At 44.6% G+C, this 18,847-nt stretch overlaps 1 protein-coding gene across 7 annotated transcripts in view; it reads left to right on the top strand.

Moving 5' to 3' along the window:
• The window catches only part of Ntrk3 (neurotrophic receptor tyrosine kinase 3), a 379,071-nt gene that overhangs the window by 113,482 nt on the left and 246,742 nt on the right, over positions 1–18,847 (top strand). For all 7 annotated transcript variants that reach the window (XM_051148743.1, XM_051148741.1, XM_051148747.1 and 4 more), the window contains 7 exons: positions 5,228–5,385; positions 6,429–6,571; positions 6,988–7,129; positions 7,577–7,873; positions 15,547–15,570; positions 16,986–17,050; positions 17,946–18,048. In XM_051148743.1, the coding sequence (XP_051004700.1) occupies positions 5,228–5,385; positions 6,429–6,571; positions 6,988–7,129; positions 7,577–7,873; positions 15,547–15,570; positions 16,986–17,050; positions 17,946–18,048 (932 nt within the window). The remainder of the gene's footprint in view (positions 1–5,227; positions 5,386–6,428; positions 6,572–6,987; positions 7,130–7,576; positions 7,874–15,546; positions 15,571–16,985; positions 17,051–17,945; positions 18,049–18,847) is intronic.

Genomic DNA, 18,847 nt, shown 5'->3' with positions numbered 1-18,847 from the left:
CTTAGCTATTTTTAATAGAGCAACTTTGAACATGGCTGAGCAATATCTGTGGAATAGGCTGTCGAGTGCTTTGGCCATATGCCACGGATGGTATAGCAAGGTCATATTGTAATATATTTTTTTAGCTTTTTGATGATTCTCTATAATAACTTCCAAAGTGGTGTTACCAGATTTTATTTCCACAAACAGTAAAGGAGTGTTCTCTTTTCCCACATCATCACTAGCCTTTGTTGTCAGTTATTTTGTTGGTCTTAGCCATTCTGACTTTATGATTGTGGTGAGACAAAAATCACATGGTCACATTTAATAGATGCAGAAAAAGCCTTTGAGAAAATACAACATGCTTTCATGATAAAAGTCTCAGAAAGAGTAGTATACCTCAGCAAAAATAAAGACTATATATGACAAATTCACATTTGTCATTATCCTAAATAAAGAAAACCTTGAAACAACTCCATTTAAATCGAGAACAAGATGGCTGCCCTCTGTTCCCACTTCCTTCCAATATAGTACTCAAAACACTACCTGAAGTAATGAGGCAAGAGGAAGAAATTCAAGGGACACAAGTAGGAAAAGAAAACAAATTATCCATATTTGCAGATGATATAATATTATATATATATATATAAGAGATCCCTCAAATTGCATCAGAAAACTTTTAGAATTAGTAACAAAAACAATTTCAGTGAAGTTGCAATATATAAAACCAACTTATAAGAATCAGTAGACTTTATATTAACCACCAACAAACACGCTGAGCCAGAGCTCATAGACACATTCAAATTTATAACATTCTTAGGAAAAAAATCTTGAATTTAACTCAACCAAGGAGGTGAAAAACTCTTCAGTGAAAACTTCTAATCTCTGAAGAGAGGAGAAGGATGCTAGAGAAAGGTAAAACACCTTATATTAATGGTTCAGTAAAATTATTATTATAAAAATGACCATCTTACCAAAAGCAATTTCAGTTTCTAGGCAATCCCAATTCAAATACCCTCAGCATTCTTTATGGGAATAGAAAAAAATAAATCCTAAAATGTACATGGAATGAGACAAAACCCTGGATAGCCAAAGCAATTCTGAGCAAAACAACCAGTACTGCAGGGATGGCCCTTACAAATTACAAGGTAAATTATAGAGCTATAACAATAAAAACAATATGGAGCTAGAATTAAAATAGAGATGCAGACCAATAGAACTTCTGTTCCACATGTAAAAGAATAAATTTATATTCACATCTATCACCCTGCAGAAATATCATCTCCAGGTGGATAAGAGGTCTCATTTTGAAACATGAAATGTTAAAGCAGCTAGAAACACATAGGCACTACCCTACAAGGTACAGGTGTAGAAACGGACTTTTTGAGTAGGATTCTAATAGTCAGAAATTAAAGCCAACAATTAATGATAGGATCTCGTATGATCAAAACAAACCAAAACAAAAAACAACAAAACAAACAAACACACAAACAAAACTCCAAACCCCTTTCTGTAAGAAAGAATCAATCAATCCCACAGAGTGAGAGAGAAGCTCTGCCAGCTATATATCTGGCAGAGGATTATTATCCACAATAGACAAAGAATTAAAAACAACTACCACTACCATCACCACAAAAAACAAAACAAAACAAAAAAAACAGAATCAAGAAAATAAATGATCTAATAAAAAAATGGACTGTGCAATTGAACAGCAAGTTTTCAGTAGAAGAAAAAAAAAATGGCCAAGAAACAGCACAAAAAGTATTATATGTCCTTAGTAATCAGGTAAATGAAAATTGTAACAGCTTTGATGTTTCATCTCACCTCTCAAAATGGCTGTTTTAATTTTTAATGTGGTAAATAGTGATGGACAGAACCCACAAATACTATTGGAGACCCCCCCCCCAGGAAAAGTATAAATGTGAACAGGAAATATGAGAGCCAAAGTTCCAGAACATAGGCCCAGGCCCTGCCAACCAGCCTAGCTGATACCCACATGTGGTGAGAGAAGATGCTCCTCTCAGGAGTGATGTGGCTCCGTGTCAGCTCACTGGGTCTGAGTTTCAGCACTGCATTGGCTAGATTCTTTGAGAAATGCACATACAATACAACTGTATGTGGGGAGCCCGTGTTTATAAAAAATATCATAACTGGTGACCTGAGCCCCAGCTCTTAGCTTCAGTGACTTCCTCACGGCTCTGTGGACAAATTGCAAACTTCCCACTGTGCTGGTAAACTCTATCACCGGCTTCTCCTTCCACCTCAGGTGCGCCTTCACATGAGCTCTGTGACTTGGCGAAACGGCTATCCTTGCCTGCTTCCTTCTACCTCTTCCCTTAGTCTTCTCGGCAAGAGGCTTAGAAGTCAGGGGAGGCTTTGGGTGGACCACTGAGCTCTACAACATTTGCCCAGGGAAGAGGCAGTGGGAAGTCTAACAACAGAGGTTTGTGTGAAAAGCTGGAGCATGGAGCATGTGTCTTAATTCCTCCGGTTAGTTATTTCTCTCATTGCTGTGACCAAATAAGTCATGGAAGCAATGGAGAGGGGAGATTATGTGGACTTATGGTGGTTTGAGGGTCCATCCCATCATGGTGGGAAGTTTATGATGATTAGGAGCACAAGACAGATGCTCACGCTGCATCCACAGTTAGGAAGCCGAGACAAGTGGTGATGCTCAGCTTGCCTTCTCTTTTTAAGTCAGTTCAAGATCTCTCTGTCCGTGGGATGGTTTCACCACATTCAGGGAAGTCTTCTATTCTCACCTATGCCCTTTACACCCAGCGGTGTGTCTCCGTGTTGTTTATAAACCCAGACATCAAGTGGACAGGGAAGATTAACCATTACAGCCTCCAGACAATAGATGGACATCCCCATTTGTGCAGGGACAATAGCGCTACCTGTTGAGATTGCTGTGAGAAGCAGATGCCAAGGAAACATCAGGTCCCTTCCCTTCCCATTTTATTTTTTCCAAAAGAGCCTGAAGAACAAGAAGTCGTGGATGTTCACAGGCTAAGAGGACAAAAAGCTGTGTCGTGATTTGTACATTCTACCTGTGCTGTCCTAGTCATCAGGAGCAGGGTTCCTCTCTCTGTCCCTCACTCCTTTCCTGCAAGCTGACAAATGCTGATGCATGCTTAACTATTTTAGAACTTGCCAGTTGTCAAAAATACCCAGTGCTTAAAAAAATATGCAGTGACCCAAGTGCCTTTCCTCCAGGTGCCAACAGATCGATCCCCTCAATAGACCAGAGAGAGAATCATGTTCCCCTAATGGCCCCAGCATTATAATTTAGCCGGTGTCCTTTAAGAGTTTGGGGATTGATTAGTGCTGTTCATCACTCTCCTAATACCCCAATGGAGGAGGGACGTGACTTATTCTAAGTTGAAAGGAGAATCTGTGGAGAACAAGGGCTTTGAACTTGACTCTCCCCGTCAGCCATTCTTCTCCACTGGGGTGAATGCTCCCAGAGGACAAGGACTGCCCTATTCATCTCTCTATTAACAGCATTCAACCACGGCCAGATACCGAACAGGTGCTCATTAAGGGAGTCATTGAATTCATGATGGAATAAAGCCGGTCCCAAATGGGCTTGGTATATATCTTGGAAATAGCTAACTACTTATTCCCCCAGTGGAAATGTGCTTGGAGGATCAGTCTTAAATACTGTGGATGCAGCAATACACAAATCAAGTTACATTTCTAGTCTTAATAGAGCTTAATTTTTTCCTACCTGGGGAGACAAAGAGACAAACTAATATGAATATTTAAGGCATTTCAAAATAGTAATAAATTCTAGACAGGAGAAAGTGGCTGGTGAGGGGATGGGCATTATTAGGACAGGGTTGTGTGGCCTTTGGTATCAATGTGGTCAGGGAATGCCTTACAGTTTCTTAGTGAAGTGACGGGGACCAGTCTTACAGATATGTTGGGAGGGACCTTGACAGGCAGGCCAGGCAGCAAGAGCTAAAGCTCTGAGGCAGGTCTAAACCAGTCACACTAGCGAGCTTACACAGCAAGGTCAGCAAGATCAGTGTGGCTGCGTAAGGGCAGAGGGTGTGGCAGGAAGTGACATAATAGGATGATGGAGAAGCATAGGTTGAGTATGGCTTTGCTGATGATGGGGCAGTGGATGACATCAGGAAGGAGATGGAGGAACCCAGGGTTCATAGGGCTTTTTGAATTTCAGTGTAGTTGGAAGCCATAGGAAGGTTTTAAAAGGAAGCAGCTTGACACATGTAACAGGGTCCCTGCACAGTGACTTAAGGGAGGTAAAAAGTTTTTCACTGAAATTATAATTTTTACAACTATGTAAGTTCATGGACTTAATGTTATTTATTTATTATTTATTATTTTTATTACTTTTGTGACCTCACTTTGCTTCCTCTTTTTTACTATTATTAATAGTTTTATTTTATTTTCATGTGTTTATGTGTCTTTCTGTGTGTGTATGTGCATGTGTGTGGATATGTGTGTGTGTGTCTGCCTCTTTCTGTATGTTTGTGTTTGTGTGTGTGTGTGTGCATGTGGTGCATGTGTGTGTATGTCAGCATAAAGTATATGTGAGGATCTGTGTGCACCTACACGTAAATTATAGAGGCTGCTGTCAAGTGTTTTCCTTGGTCGACTCTGGAGCTCACCAATCCCAGCCATATTGACTAGGCAGCTTGTACTAGGAATCCCGTGTCTCTGCCTCCTGAGTGCTGCTGTTACACTGGGCCACCATGCCCACTTGGCATTTATGACATTTTATAGGTCCTGGAGATCCAAACTCCCATCCTCATGCTTGAATGACAAGCACCTTATCAGCTGAGCTACCTCCTCAGGCCCCATCTTTTATTATTTTTTGATTTTTTTATTGATGAATATTCATTGTACCTAGTGATGGGTTCCATTAACACAGTTTCTTTCAAGTGTAACATGTGTTTGGCCATATTCACTCCCAGATGCCCTTCTGTTTCTCCTCGTTCCCCCAGCAGGCTTCCTACTCTCTCATTCTTCCTCCAGCTTCTCTTCTGCTTTCGTGTCTGTCTCTTTGTCTTTGTCTTGTCTCTCTGTTTCTCTTTCTCTTTCATGTTCTTATCCATCTATATGAAGTCTATGATCCTTGAATGAGAGGAAACATGATGACTGTCTATCGGAGTCTGGCTTATTTCATGGAGGAGCAGCAGGGGCCCGTTGGCCTCAGCCCTGGGAGGGAGCTGGGCCATCCACCGTTCAGGGATTCCTTCCCCTCTCTTCTTGCCCGCAGGAGACTGGAGCAGAACTTCTTCAACTGCAGCTGTGACATCCGCTGGATGCAGCTGTGGCAGGAGCAGGGGGAGGCCCGGCTGGACAGCCAGAGCCTCTACTGCATCAGTGCTGATGGCTCCCAACTCCCCCTCTTCCGCATGAACATCAGTCAGTGTGGTGAGTGAGCATTAGAGCTGCCTGGTCTGGCCAGCATCCCACATACCCCAGAGAAGGAGCTGTGCCTCAGGCTGGGGCCTTCTTCCCTGCTGTTTCCACCCTTGACCTCAGTGGTGGATGCAGACCAGAAGGACCTTTTCCTTTCTTGGTCGTTCCTGTTGCTACTCTAAGGAAGGAATGCACAAAGGGGCCACGCACCATCTTGAGCACATCAGCCCCCCTTTCTCTCTGAGTCACCTGTCAATCAAATGCGAAGAAGAACATCTTAATGTGCGGCCTCAGCGCTTACTGTAGCGAGAGCTTCTGAGGTGTTTTCAATGACACAAGCTCTGGGCCCAGCCAGAGACCAGAGAGACCAGAGAATGAACCTGACACACACTAATTTGTGAGACCTAGGGCCCTAAGTTGATTGAAGCTGTAGGCTTGGTTGCTAGAATGGCATTCCGTGAACAGGTGCATCACTCACCCCATGCGGGGTGTAGGAACTTCCTGCTGTACGGGGTTCAGTTCTGAGTTCTGAGGTCTATGGAGTAGGGGCTGTGAGTCAGCTGGGGCTTGGGGTTATAAGTCATTGCTTCTCACATTGCTCTGACAAGAGCAATTTGAAGAATAAAGAATTGATTCTGCCTCATGTTTTGAGGGTATGGCCCATCATGGGGAGGGAGTCATGGGGAGGGAATCTGAAGCAGCTGGCTATGGCTACTTTGTACCCATAGTCAGGAAGCAGAGGGAGATGTATGTTGGTGCTTAGCTTGCTTTCTCCTTTTTATTTAGTTCAGGCTCCAGCCCATAGAATGGTGTCTTCCCACCCCAGTTAATCTAATCCAGGTCTTCCCCGAGGCATGCCCAGAGGTGTCGCTAGGTGATTTTAGAGCTTGCCAAATTGATATTAACCACCACAAGGGTCTCACATGAACTCAGGCAAGTCGTGTTAGAGTTGTCACAGTGGGCAAGGCAAGAAGTGCCACCATCTGCCTGGAGGCAGAGCTCCTCTGCAGACTGTCACCCGAGGTTTTATCTCCCTCTTATCTCTGTCCTTCCAGATCTCCCCGAGATCAGTGTGAGCCACGTCAACCTGACCGTCCGGGAAGGAGACAATGCTGTAATCACTTGCAATGGCTCTGGCTCTCCCTTGCCTGATGTGGACTGGATAGTCACTGGGCTGCAGTCTATCAACACCCACCAGGTAGGCATCCTACGACCAGGCCCAACAAGAGTTAAGGAATCAGCATCCCATAATTGTAAGGAGGAGGGGGAAATGGTGATTCTGTCCCTCAGGAAAGAAACATAGACTCAGATTCTGTCTAGATGTAGTCCTTTCTTGTCATTTTCATCTTTGCTACAGTGCTAAGCCTTCTGTTCTTCCTCATTTGGAAAGAAAAAAAAAAAAAAAGAAAAAGAGGACCCATTTTACCACTCACCACTCAGTATTAACAGGAGGATCACCTCAAGTACAAAGAAATCATGAAGATGGTCTGTGTGTGTTTTCAGTAGCTAGACTTCAATTGGCCTTTTACTTGTTCCTGGACGTATTTGGGGTTAGAAAAGGAAGCCATCCTTGTGTAAACAGTTTGGTTATTGTCTTCTGATTGGGGTTTTCAGACCAATCTGAACTGGACCAATGTACATGCCATCAACTTGACCCTGGTGAATGTGACGAGCGAGGACAATGGTTTCACCCTGACGTGCATTGCAGAGAACGTGGTGGGCATGAGCAATGCCAGCGTTGCTCTCACTGTCTACTGTAAGTGCATGCTATCATGGAGGACAGGCTGGGGACGGGGCAGGCCCATTGCTAGAGTTGCTCTAAAGACCTGCCTCTGGTCTTTCAACCAGGGCAGAAAGGCTGTCATAAGGCAAAACTAGAAAAAAAAAAAATACATGCTTGGACAATAAATCCAAGAAAATTTCCTTGCCCTTCAGCAGATGGTTTCATTTTCGAGGATCTTTTAAGTTGTCCCATTCTGCCTTTGGTGTCCCTGAACGGTCTCAGGAGGGTAGCTCCAGCTAAGATAGACCCAGGGAGCTTAAATAAAGACGCGTGCCTCTTTCCCTCTGTTGGCTGCTGGTGGGAGCTCACTCACACTTTTCAGAGCAGGGTGAGAAGTGGGATCCCTATCCTACTTCCTATTATGTTCTTCAGTACCCAGGAGACTCCGTGTCCTCGATATCAGCTTGCTTTTCCCCACAGACCCTCCACGTGTGGTGAGCCTGGTGGAGCCTGAGGTACGCCTGGAGCATTGCATTGAGTTTGTGGTGCGTGGCAACCCGACACCCACGCTGCACTGGCTGTACAATGGACAGCCACTGAGGGAGTCCAAGATCATTCACATGGACTACTACCAGGAGGGTGAGGTCTCTGAGGGCTGCCTGCTCTTCAACAAGCCCACCCACTACAACAACGGCAACTACACCCTCATTGCTAAGAATGCCCTGGGCACAGCCAACCAGACCATCAATGGCCACTTTCTTAAGGAGCCCTTTCCAGGTGAGACATATCCACATCTCTTCTGGGAGCTGGGGGTTGGTAGTTGGAAGGAATAAGCAGCACTGATGACCACAGCTATCGGAATAACTGAGCTCACTCTGGGACAGGGCAGGCCGCCATCTGTACTTTGTGCTGTCCAGGATGGCCTCGGTTTCCATGACTATCATGGCAACTTCCAGGTTTCCCTCTTGAAAACTCTGTTATCCATATAAAGATATAAAGATGCAAAGATGTCGTGCATGTAAGAGATAAAGTGCATTTATTAGGGAAATCAGGGGCTTTAGAGGTGGACGATATGGTAGAGAATCTTGGCCCGGTGTTTTACTTACCTGAGAATTCTATGCTGGATTTGAGAATATGCTTTTATGAAGCCTCAACCTCCTCAGCTGTGCAATAGACAAAGCACAAGTGCATTGTCCCACTAAGCATTTTATGGCTTTTGAACGAGTTAAGATGCAGGCTTGGTATGTGACGATGGCTCAGTGGGTCTTCGTTGCAGTGAACCTCAGAGTTGATCAGAGTCAACCTCATATTTAACAGATTGCTGTCTCAAACTTCAGCAGCAAGGCTTGCCTTGGAACTGGCATCCAGTCCTGGGCTCTCTTCTGCTCTTATTCCATGGTAACTAGTAGGAAAGTAGATGCTGCTGCCAGATTCCGAGGACACAAATGTGATACTGAGCGGAGCCAATATTTGCAGTTATGAAAGAACTCTGAACTTGGGGAGGTGATTCCATCTCTTTCAGTTTGTCCAAATACCTTCCTGAACTTGGAGAAGAGGAAAAGACCAAAAGAGGTTAAGGAGGGAGCCTGATGCAATATTTTTTTTTTTTGATAGGCTATGTGCTTGATAAGTTTCTGCCGTCGTGCCTGTGTTTCTTTCCTGACTGTTGTGATTTGTGCTGGGAACAGACTAGGAGACTTTCTTATCTTCAACCTCAGAAGTCAGAGGTTCAAAGGGGATAAAGGGTAGTTGGTGGATGGGTATCACACACTTCCAAAAATAGGGAGGCGTCAAAAGCTAGAACCATGCAACATCTGTTTTGAGGAACATGAGTTCATAGCTACAAATAACCATAGGGTTGTGGCTGTGGGAAGCTTAATTATCTCAATGTAAGGGAAGGAGCACTGGAGCTCCACAAGTGACGCCGGAGAAATGAGGCTTCATGTTGTCCTAAATGCTTGTCACTGAGGTCCAGGGAATGATGGAGCCATATCTCAGAAAAGGTTGAGAATGTGCTGATAATTGAGATCCTAGCAGTCTCTAGGCTTTGACCTCCCACCATCCCCCAGCCCAGTACTACTCAGATGTGTTCACAAAGAAGCGTCAAGGCATTCCCATCATGGACTGTAGTGAGATCTTTTTGGGTTGGAAGAAGAGTCCTGGCCTGCATTGTGGTATCAGAGGCTTTTGAATATGGAGATAATTTGCTCTCTCCTGCCCCAAAAGTTGGTGCCATAAAGAGGTAATATGGACCCCATATCTCACCTGCATCTTTACTCTGTGATGAGTAGAGTGAGGCAGCATTTCTGTTTCCAAAGGGAAGCTCTTGGAGGTCTGGAGAGAGCTCTGGGATATTAAGGAGGGCAATGAGCCACTCTGACCTCCTTCCTCCAGAGAGTATTCTCAAAGCTACAGGGCATCAAGGGCAATGGGTGATGTGCTGGACATAGCTATTTTTTAACCCTCTCCCCTTCTGGGAGAAAACAGTATCTCAGTAGCCTCCAGCCAGGTAGACATTGCCTCTGTACTTGCACATATATTCATGATAGCTGGCTGTCGATGCTCCCCAGGCTTGGTTCTCAAGGTTTCTAGACAAGCAGAGTCAGTATCACCTGGGAATCAGTTAAATGACTTAAAATTCAAATTCTTAAGGTCCCTTAGTTCTCTTGAGTCAGAGACTCTGGGGTGAGTTCTATCGAGATGGAGCTTTCCGTTCCCCAGGTGACTTTGACAATTCCTCCTTTGCAATCAGCTACCATTAGCAATTGGTGGCAGCTCAGGCCCTGGAGGAGGGAAAGAGTGGGGAGAAATCCCAGAGAAGCTGGTAAAAGAAAGCGTCACACCTGAGGACCCGTCCTCAGACTTGTCTATATTTCAGGATAGACCGCTCTGTACAGTTTGCTTGTTTTGTGAACCTTTGTGTTAAAGGAATTGATGGATGATGAAAAGGCAGGGACAGAAAAGATGGGCCGGCTGTGTCAAGTGACAAGATATCTCAATGTTCAGAAGAGTAAATTATCTGGAGGAGCAGGCAGGGATAGCCTACAAGCCTCTAAGCTCAGCTTTGTGCTGCCTACCAAGGCAGTCTGTGGAGCCTGCTCTTCTCTGTTGGCCTGAGTGTGTTAACACATCCTATTTATCATGAGTATGTCTCTCTCACTCTTGGGAAGCCAAGTTTGGGTTAAGAGCCTGAACTCAGAAGTTGGGCAGATTTAGGTACAAATCCCATCTGTGTGATTCTCCAGACAGATGGCCGGGGATGCTAGGATGGGGCTTAGCACATGGGTAGTGCCCCATGAAAGGTGGTAACTGCTCGATGCTTCTACTTCCCCGGGAGGGGGCATGTTCACAGTAGCTCCTGCCCAGGCTGTATTACAGAGCAAGTGAAGTTCGGCACACCAAGTGCTCAGCGGGGGGCTTCAACAACAACAACAACAACAACAACAACAACAACAACAACAACAACAACAAAAGACCTAATTGCTGTGGCCTCTTGGTATGGATTCTGGGGTGCAAAGATGAGGAGAATCCAGGAGTTTCCAGACTTGTAGTCAATCCCCGTCCAGGTGGAAAATTCTAGCAGGTAGTCCCAGTGCAGGATTATAGGCCTCCAACACCAGAGTTCAGGTGTTCCTATAATTACCTGTCAGTTGTATGACCTTAGACAAACTGCTCAACTTGCTCCTTCCTCAAAAGTTGTGATGGAGGTAGCTGGGGAGATACTTTAGTGGTTAAGGTCTCTTACTAGTCTTCCAGAGGACCTGAATTCAGTTTCAAGCACTCACACCATACATCTAAAAACCACATGGGTGGGATCCAATGGCCTTTTTTGGCCTCTGTGGCCACCTACATACACATAAGTAAACCTAATAAAAATAAATCTTGTTTTAAAAAAAGTTGTGATGAAGGAACTGGAGAAATTACTCTGCAGTGTTAGCCCTTGCCACACAGTGCTGGCTCTCAGCCTTCCTCAGATGCTTTGATACAGTTCCTCATGTTGTGGGGACATACAACTGTACAATTATTTCACTGCTACTTCTTAACTGTCATTTTGCTGCTGTTATGAATCATCATGTATACTCAGCTATTAAAAACAAGGAATTCCCGAAATTTGGGGACAAATGGGTTGAACTAGAAATGATCATAATGAGTGAGTTAACCCAGAAAAAGAAAAGAGTTAAATGGTATATACTCACTTATATCTGCATACTAGCCCAAGGGGCATGTCCCATGAAAGTCTTCACTAACCAAGAAACTGGGACAGAGGGGAGGACATCCTATTGGGACTCTAGATGAGAGGAGCGTGGGAGAATGGCAAAGTTGAAGGATCCAGAGGATCCTAGAAACCTACAAGAAGAACATTATGATAGGCAAATTTGGGCCCAGGAGTCCCGCTCAAACTATGGCACCAGCCAAGGACAATACAGGCGGTAAACTTTAAACCCCTACTCAGATCTAGCCAAAGGACAGGACATTCTCCACAGTTGAGTGGAAAGTGAGGTCTGACTTTCACACGTACTCTGGTGCCTCATATTTGACCATAATGGGGAGACCTGGTGGCACTCAGAGGAAGGATAGCAGGCTACCAAGAAGAGACTTGATACCCTATGAGCATATAAAGGGGGAGGAAGTCCCCCTCAGTCACAGTCATAGGGGAGGGGAGTAAGGGGAAAATGGGAGGGAGGGAGGAATGGGAGGATACAAGGGATGGGATAAACATTGAGATGTAATATGAATAAATTAATAAAATAATAAATAAATAAACAAATGATTCATCATGTAAATATTTGGGTTTTCTGATGGTCTCAGGTGGCCCCTGTGAAAGAAAGGCTTGTTTGATCCTCAAGTGGGTCGTGGCCCACAGGTTTAGAACCACTGCTCTACCAGCATGAGGTCATGGATTTGAATCCCTAGAACCCATTAAAAAAAGTGAAGCATGGTGGTACATGCCTGTAATCCCAGCACTGGGAAGGGAGGGGCAAGACAGATGAATTTGGGGAGCTTGCTGAGCTGTTAGCCTAGCAGAAATGGTGAGCTTCCTGTTCAGTGAGCTACCTACCTTTCACATGCACACATGGCTGTGTATATACACAAAGCATATATACCTACACATGCTCTGTCTCTGTCTCTGCCTCTGTCTCTCTCTGTCTTTGTGTCTGTCTTTGTGTCTGTCTTTGTGTCTGTCTGTCTGTCTGTCTCTCTCTCTCTCTCTCTCTCTCTCTCTCTCTCTCTCTCTCTCTCTCTCTCACACACACACACAGACACAATTGTGGTAAATATTATTCCACAGGGAGATTGCTTCTTGAAGCTTTATTGTCTGGGGCTGTAGGAAGCATACACTCCATCCATTGCTCAGCTCTGTTCCTGATGGTCCTGTCCTTGTCTCAGCCTGTGGTAGGGGTCAGAGGAAGGACAATTCCTGCTATCTTTTCTTCCCCAGCGTAAATGTGTGAATTCTTGCTATAGTTAAATAGCAGCCAATGTGTCTCCCTGTCCCAGGGCTCACAGGCTTCTTGCATGTATACATGCTGCCTGGCTCCAGGGAAGAACTTGCTAATCTATGCTCAAAATCATACACTGATTTTGAGATTAACAGGGTTCAAGCACTTGGCCAAAATATTTGACTGCTGGAAAAAAATATTCTCTTAATAAGTAGGATCCTGCTGAGGAATATAAAGTAAATGGATACTGTTGATTGATTAATCTGGCTCCTCTCTCTTTTCATGCCCCAAAGCTCAGGTTAAAGCCTTTATCTCTTCCATTATCCCCTAAACCAAATCTTCCCCACAGGTATACAGAACAGGCCACAAAAAAACACTCAACCAGACAGCAGTTACTACAAATGGGCCTTTTCTGATAGACAACTCAGAAGGCACCATGTTCCCTGCAAACACTCATAGAGGAACGTTTGCTAGTTTATGTTTAGCAGCCCAGTGGCTACAGTTGCTAAGAGGACTTAGCCAAGAGTCTGCTAAGTGGAGGACCACAGTGAATGAATGAAGGAAGCAGCTGACCAGTGAGCCAGTGAATGAGTTGTTCTTGTATTTCAGGGCATGAGAGGGGGTTGGCGTTGGGGTGCAGCAGCTCCCAGAGGGATTAGTAGCATCAATGTCACCTTAGAACATAGGGAGGCAAAATCTCATGACTGAGGGCATGGCTCAGTGGTAGAGGACTTGTTCAGCATGCACCAATGTGAAGCTGGAGGTGTGGCTCCGTGGTAGAGGGTTTATTTAGGATGCACCAGGGCCTGATGGCATGATTTGGTGGTAGAAGGCTTGCCTAGGATGTATGAGGCCCTGGATTTTATCTTTAGCAAAATATACTCCCTGAAGAAATTGGCAGACAATATGAGTCTGAAATTCTGGGTTGAGAACCACTGGTCCTGAGTGATTCCACTTCGTTTTGAAATAAATTGGGTATTAAAAAAGGCAAAAGTTTCAAAACACTGCAAAGAACTTTTTTTTCTCCCCTTCGCTCAGCATCCCCAGATGTCGATGGCTCACTCACACCACAATACAGTGCTCAAAGCCGGGTTTAACAGTGTTATCTAACTTACAGATTGCTGACATGTAATCAGAGACTCCATTAGTGTCCTGGGATTTATTGGATTCTATCCAGGATTAGACACCAAATTTAATTGCCATATCATAACCTCAGTTCCTTTGATCTGGGACAGGTCCTTTGTTAGTTTGCTTGTTTTTGGCTTTTTTGTTTGTTGTTTGATTGGTTAGTTGGCTTGTTTTGACAAGAGCTCATAGAAGTGTTTTTTCCACCCATTTGGTCCATCCTGTTGAAGAATGGAAGATGTTGTCATGGCTAATAAGTAGGGAGGAGGCCATCTTGGTCAAAATGCTGTTTGCCAGATTCGTTCACTGCAAAAATGATTTATCTCAGCCTTAGTTAAGCAGAGTAAGGAACTGAAAAGGCACAACTAGCTTGTTTCTCACCATCTTTTCATACAGTCACATTCATTGATGATTCTCACCTGGGCAATTATCACTATAGTATTTCCTGAATGACAGTGTCTTCTGTTTTCATCCTTCCCTTTGTTAGTTGGAATTCTACTGTAAAAAAAGAGTGTCTTCCAATTATTTGTTCAATTAAGCATTTGTTTATATGAAGGACTTGTGGGTATTTTTTATAATTTGTGTATTTGTTTTCTAGGTTTATCATAGTGAAGTGGTATAGACTGGTTGGCTTAAATAGCAAAAATACATCTTATTACAACTCTGGAGGTTGGCAATCTGAGACCAACCAGTGCCGGGGCTTACTTTCTTTCGAGGCTTCTCTCCTTGGCTTGTAGATTCTGCTTTTTCTTCATCTTTGCTTGACCTTCCTTCTAAGCACATCTGTGTCCTAATCCCTTGTTATCAGGAGCCCAGTGGCCTCATTTTCACTTATGCACCTTCTCTCCAAATACAGTGACATTCTGAAGTATTGGGTTATAACATAGTCAGATGGCTCTTGAGGCAACACAGTGCAGTCCATATCCAAACATGGCTCTCAGTATCATTTGCTCAGATAATCAGACATCTCCCCTGAGCGTGAATGCCTGCTTTCCCTTTCCAGGACTTTGCTGTTTTCTGGTGCCGAAGGCTTATCCTCAGCATGATTTTTATTTTTCCTGTCCCAGATCTGAAATGGTCCATTTCTTCAGGAAATCCCAGGTTTCAGTGGAAGATGGTACCAGTCACCGGCTGATGAGTCATTCCATTGTGTGCTCAAGGTTGAGCAGTGCTGGTAGAGTGGCTAAGAGTCCCATCTTAGATTTGAATGAGCTATAATCTCTTTCTAGATGAACAGTATTCAACTAGTTAATCTCTATAACTCCACTATACATCCTCAAGGAGGATATAAGGCTTGAACAACATAGTACTCGGTGCACTGTGCACAGCCCCTGGATCATAATCAGTGTCCAGTTAAGGATTAGCTTTCATCATTGGGGGAGCCATTTCTACAAGTCAACGTTCAGATAACACATGTCTGCGTGGGTGATAGATTCTAGAGGGGGTGTCCTGAACTTCTCAGAGACCTCTAAGCATTGCCTATGCGTACTGAGGGAAGGAAATTCATTTCGGGATCATCGCTGGGCCTGCGCTGAAGTGCCATCTCCAGTGTCCAGGCACCTGAAGGAGGGTCACTGTGGGCAGAGATGTTAGTGGGGCCTCAGTTCTTAGCCTCACAATAAAACTAGCTCAGTTGTTAGCCCCAAGTGGGCTTCCCTCTTTGCAAGGAGCTACATATGTCAAGCCTCCATTTGCAGGAGTACTCCCTGAGGTAGTGCAGTGGTTAGAGAGGGTGACGTAGGAAGGATTTATATGTGTCTTTTGCTGTGGGCACAGGGAATTGTGGTAAGTGGGAGAGGTTATAGCTCACAGGATGCTGGCCTGTACAAGCCCTAGTCTTTTTGTTATTTGTTAATTACCTCTTTGCTCTTTTTTCCCTCCCAGAGAGCACGGATTTCTTTGACTTAGGTAAGTTTGCTTGACTTTGGATTTGAAACTTTTTTGTCCTGGTAGTTCGGTGACTGTTAAGTTTATACTGGTCTCTTGCCTAGTCCATGTTCCCAGCCCTTTGGCATTTGAGGGTATCTTAGTACATTATGAAAAGGAGGCGGTCCTAGGCCCACTTTTCTTGGGTCGTTTCCCTGTATAACAGTTTCTCCTGGAGATTGACCAAGCCTCTCATTCTGCACTGGGATTAAATGCAGGATTAGGCATTGCAGCCGAGCTATATTCCTACACTGGCCCATTCAGGGAGTTTTCTAAGGTATGAGCGGGTTGTAGATCTGTTTGCCTGGCTGAGAAGGAGCTGCGGCAGGTGAATGATAGGCTCTACATGCCCAGGTAGTGCCCCATGGATCATCTCAGTTGTTTTTATAGTGAAAAAGTGGGGCCTATAGACTTGCCAGTGTTTCTCACCGGCACTGAGAGACCAAGCATTTGGCTAGAATCCACCTTGGGTAGCTGGTTTTTTATGGTACCTGGTTTCTCATTGCCCTTGAATGGTATCGCTGAAGCTCCATTTACAAGAGAGTTGACAGCAGGGCTGGGCAGTCCCTGCAGGAGCTGGAGTTTTGCTTATTTTTATCAGTCCCCCATGATAGCAGCAGCAACAACCGTTGTCCTTTCTGCCTAATTTCAGGTCAGAGACAGTAGAACCACCCTCTGAAGGGACGCTCTGGCCATTTGGCAATGTGGAAATGCCAACTCTGACTCCTTCCCTTGTTCTTGGTCATTAAAAAAAAAATCTTATAATCTCGCAGATGTCCCTTAAGAGAATTCAGAACCTGGGCCATTTCTTGCAAGGCCGTGACTGTAGCTAGAGGATGGCACTTGGTGCTGCTTCCTGGCCCATTGACTGCTGTTCCATTGTGTTCTGAAATCAGCGCTAGGGGGAATGGCTAGAGAGCAGTTCCTGTGATGTGAGCCTGGGACTCTCTGAGAAGTTGAGAGGGAAAGAGGGCAGGATTTGTGACAGGAAGGGAGAAGGAAACATGTGCCCTAAGCAAGGAGTAACAGAATGTCAGCTGCTGCCACTGTTGAAACCTTCCTAACGCTCACGCTGGTCAAGATTCTAAGCCATTTTCATCAGTCCTGTCCTGTGCATTATGTTGGGGTGTGTTCTCTGGGCTAGGGGTAGGAGGTGGGGCAGGACTGCAATATATATATATATATATATTGTATATATTGTAATATATATATATATATATATAGTAGCACTGTAGCGTGAGGCAGGTAGCTACATTGGGACTCAGTCCTTGAGGGTGTTGTCTGCTCAGCAAGGGGGATGGATCTTGGGACCTGCTTCCCAAGGACAGGGAAGGCACTTATCTGGGTCTCCTGGCCAGTAAGATAACTGACTTCCTTTCCTTTGTATTTCTTTTCAGATTCTGATGTGAGCCCTACACCCCCTATCACCGTAACCCATAAACCAGAGGAAGACACTTTTGGGGTGAGTTACTTCTTGGTTAAGAAACACATTTAAGGGTAGAGTTATTTTCAGAGTTTGTTTGAGGTGCTAGCTTGTCCACATTGTCTCTCACCTGGAGCCTGGGTACCAATGGTAGAAGAAAAAAAAAAAAAAAAAAAAAGCAACGAGAATGATTTCCTTTGAGGTGGTTTAAACTGTCCTTGTTTGATGGCAGTACTTCATTGTTTGACGAAGCCTTTGAGGAAGGTGGTCCAAGCCCCAGGGCTAGGAAGAGAACAGTTTGAAATTCTCAGTTTGTCAGAAGCCTGGCTGCGCCTGCCATGCAAGGCTTATTCACTAACTGGACAAACCTGAGAAAACCAGAGTTACTCAGAGAATCTCCTTGGATAGGTTTCCCCATGCCTGTCTCGGAGTCTGAGGTTTCCCTAGGGGAGAAGTAGAAATGAGTCTCTTGAGTCCACAACTCCCAGGCTTCTCAGTAGAACTACTATGCCAAGATTTCAGTGTGAAGACAAAGAACTTGCTTGCTAATCAAAACAGTAGATGAACATTTCTCTCAGCCTTCTATTGCAATTCTGGGGTGGCCTCCAGGTGAGAGGGGCTCAGAAGATCGAATTAGGAAACTTCCCCTAATCTAGCTGATTAATTTATAGTTTGTTAAACAAAAAATTTAGAATTTTCTTCAGGGCCTGATAAAACCACTTCTAAAGACATTACTCCAGGGGTGCCTAATATTTTGATGATGCGAGGTGACATTGTCATATGCATAGGTGTCCTGGGGTGCATGTGGTACCCCAAATGCAGGTTTCAGGCTGTGCACACCTCAATAGCAGAGGATTTAGGGGACACACATTACCTTTGAGGCTCTGGAGCTTCCCATGTCTGCTCCTGACTACCTGTGTTTGGCTCCTAACAGGTATCCATAGCTGTTGGGCTTGCTGCCTTTGCCTGCGTCCTTCTGGTTGTTCTCTTTATCATGATCAACAAATATGGTCGCCGGTCCAAATTTGGAATGAAGGGTAAGGTGGCACTTTTTTTTTTTTTTTTAGTCCCAAGAGTTCCATGTTTTCTGTATTTTGGTCAAAAGGTAGTGTTTCCACTTCTCTGTACTCTCTGAGGAAGCCTCTGGTCATTGCACCTCAGTAGCCCTAGTGGACACTCCTGCCTGTACCCTTTTCTGGGTAATTTTGGATTGAAGATTGTGTTGGGATCTATGGGAACCAAACACAGATGCCGAAAACTGCTGGTTGCTCAGATGGCCTTCTGTGATAAGGAAAGCTTGAGCGGAGAGTTAGGTATGAGGCAAATGGCAATTCTTTTCATTACTGGTGATCTAAAGAGCTCCTCATGTGAGTGATTTTTTTCCTCTTGTCTGTACCTATCTTTGGAATCTTGTTGAGACTCAGCACAGTGAGGTGGAAGCTGGTGAACCCTGGCATCGAAAAGCTGCCTGTGATGTTGCATCTCAGCACGTAGCTCTGCACAGAGTCCTGGAATGGATGCCAAGAGCAACATGGTTTCTAAATCTGTTGGCCAGCTTCCATGTACTCAACCCCATTATGGTAGAAGTAGAGTGCTGGGATGTGGTGCTCTGCCAAGGCTCATGGGAGGCATATGGCAAGAAAGGGGTTAACATGGTGAATTAGCATCCATGGATATGGCCAAATAATTAGGAATGGGGTACCACTGGTTCCAGAATTGAAACTTAAATTTCAAGATGACTTCCCAGCTGGGGCTGTCATGCATAACTGATGTTGGCAGAGGTAGTTAGGGAGGGAGACTTAAAGGTTACTGAAGCAACACGCACACGTTGATGTT

This window comes from Acomys russatus, chromosome 7, assembly GCF_903995435.1.
Source record: "Acomys russatus chromosome 7, mAcoRus1.1, whole genome shotgun sequence".
NCBI lineage: Eukaryota > Metazoa > Chordata > Mammalia > Rodentia > Muridae > Acomys > Acomys russatus.
This window is presented reverse-complemented; position numbering and strand designations above follow the sequence as displayed.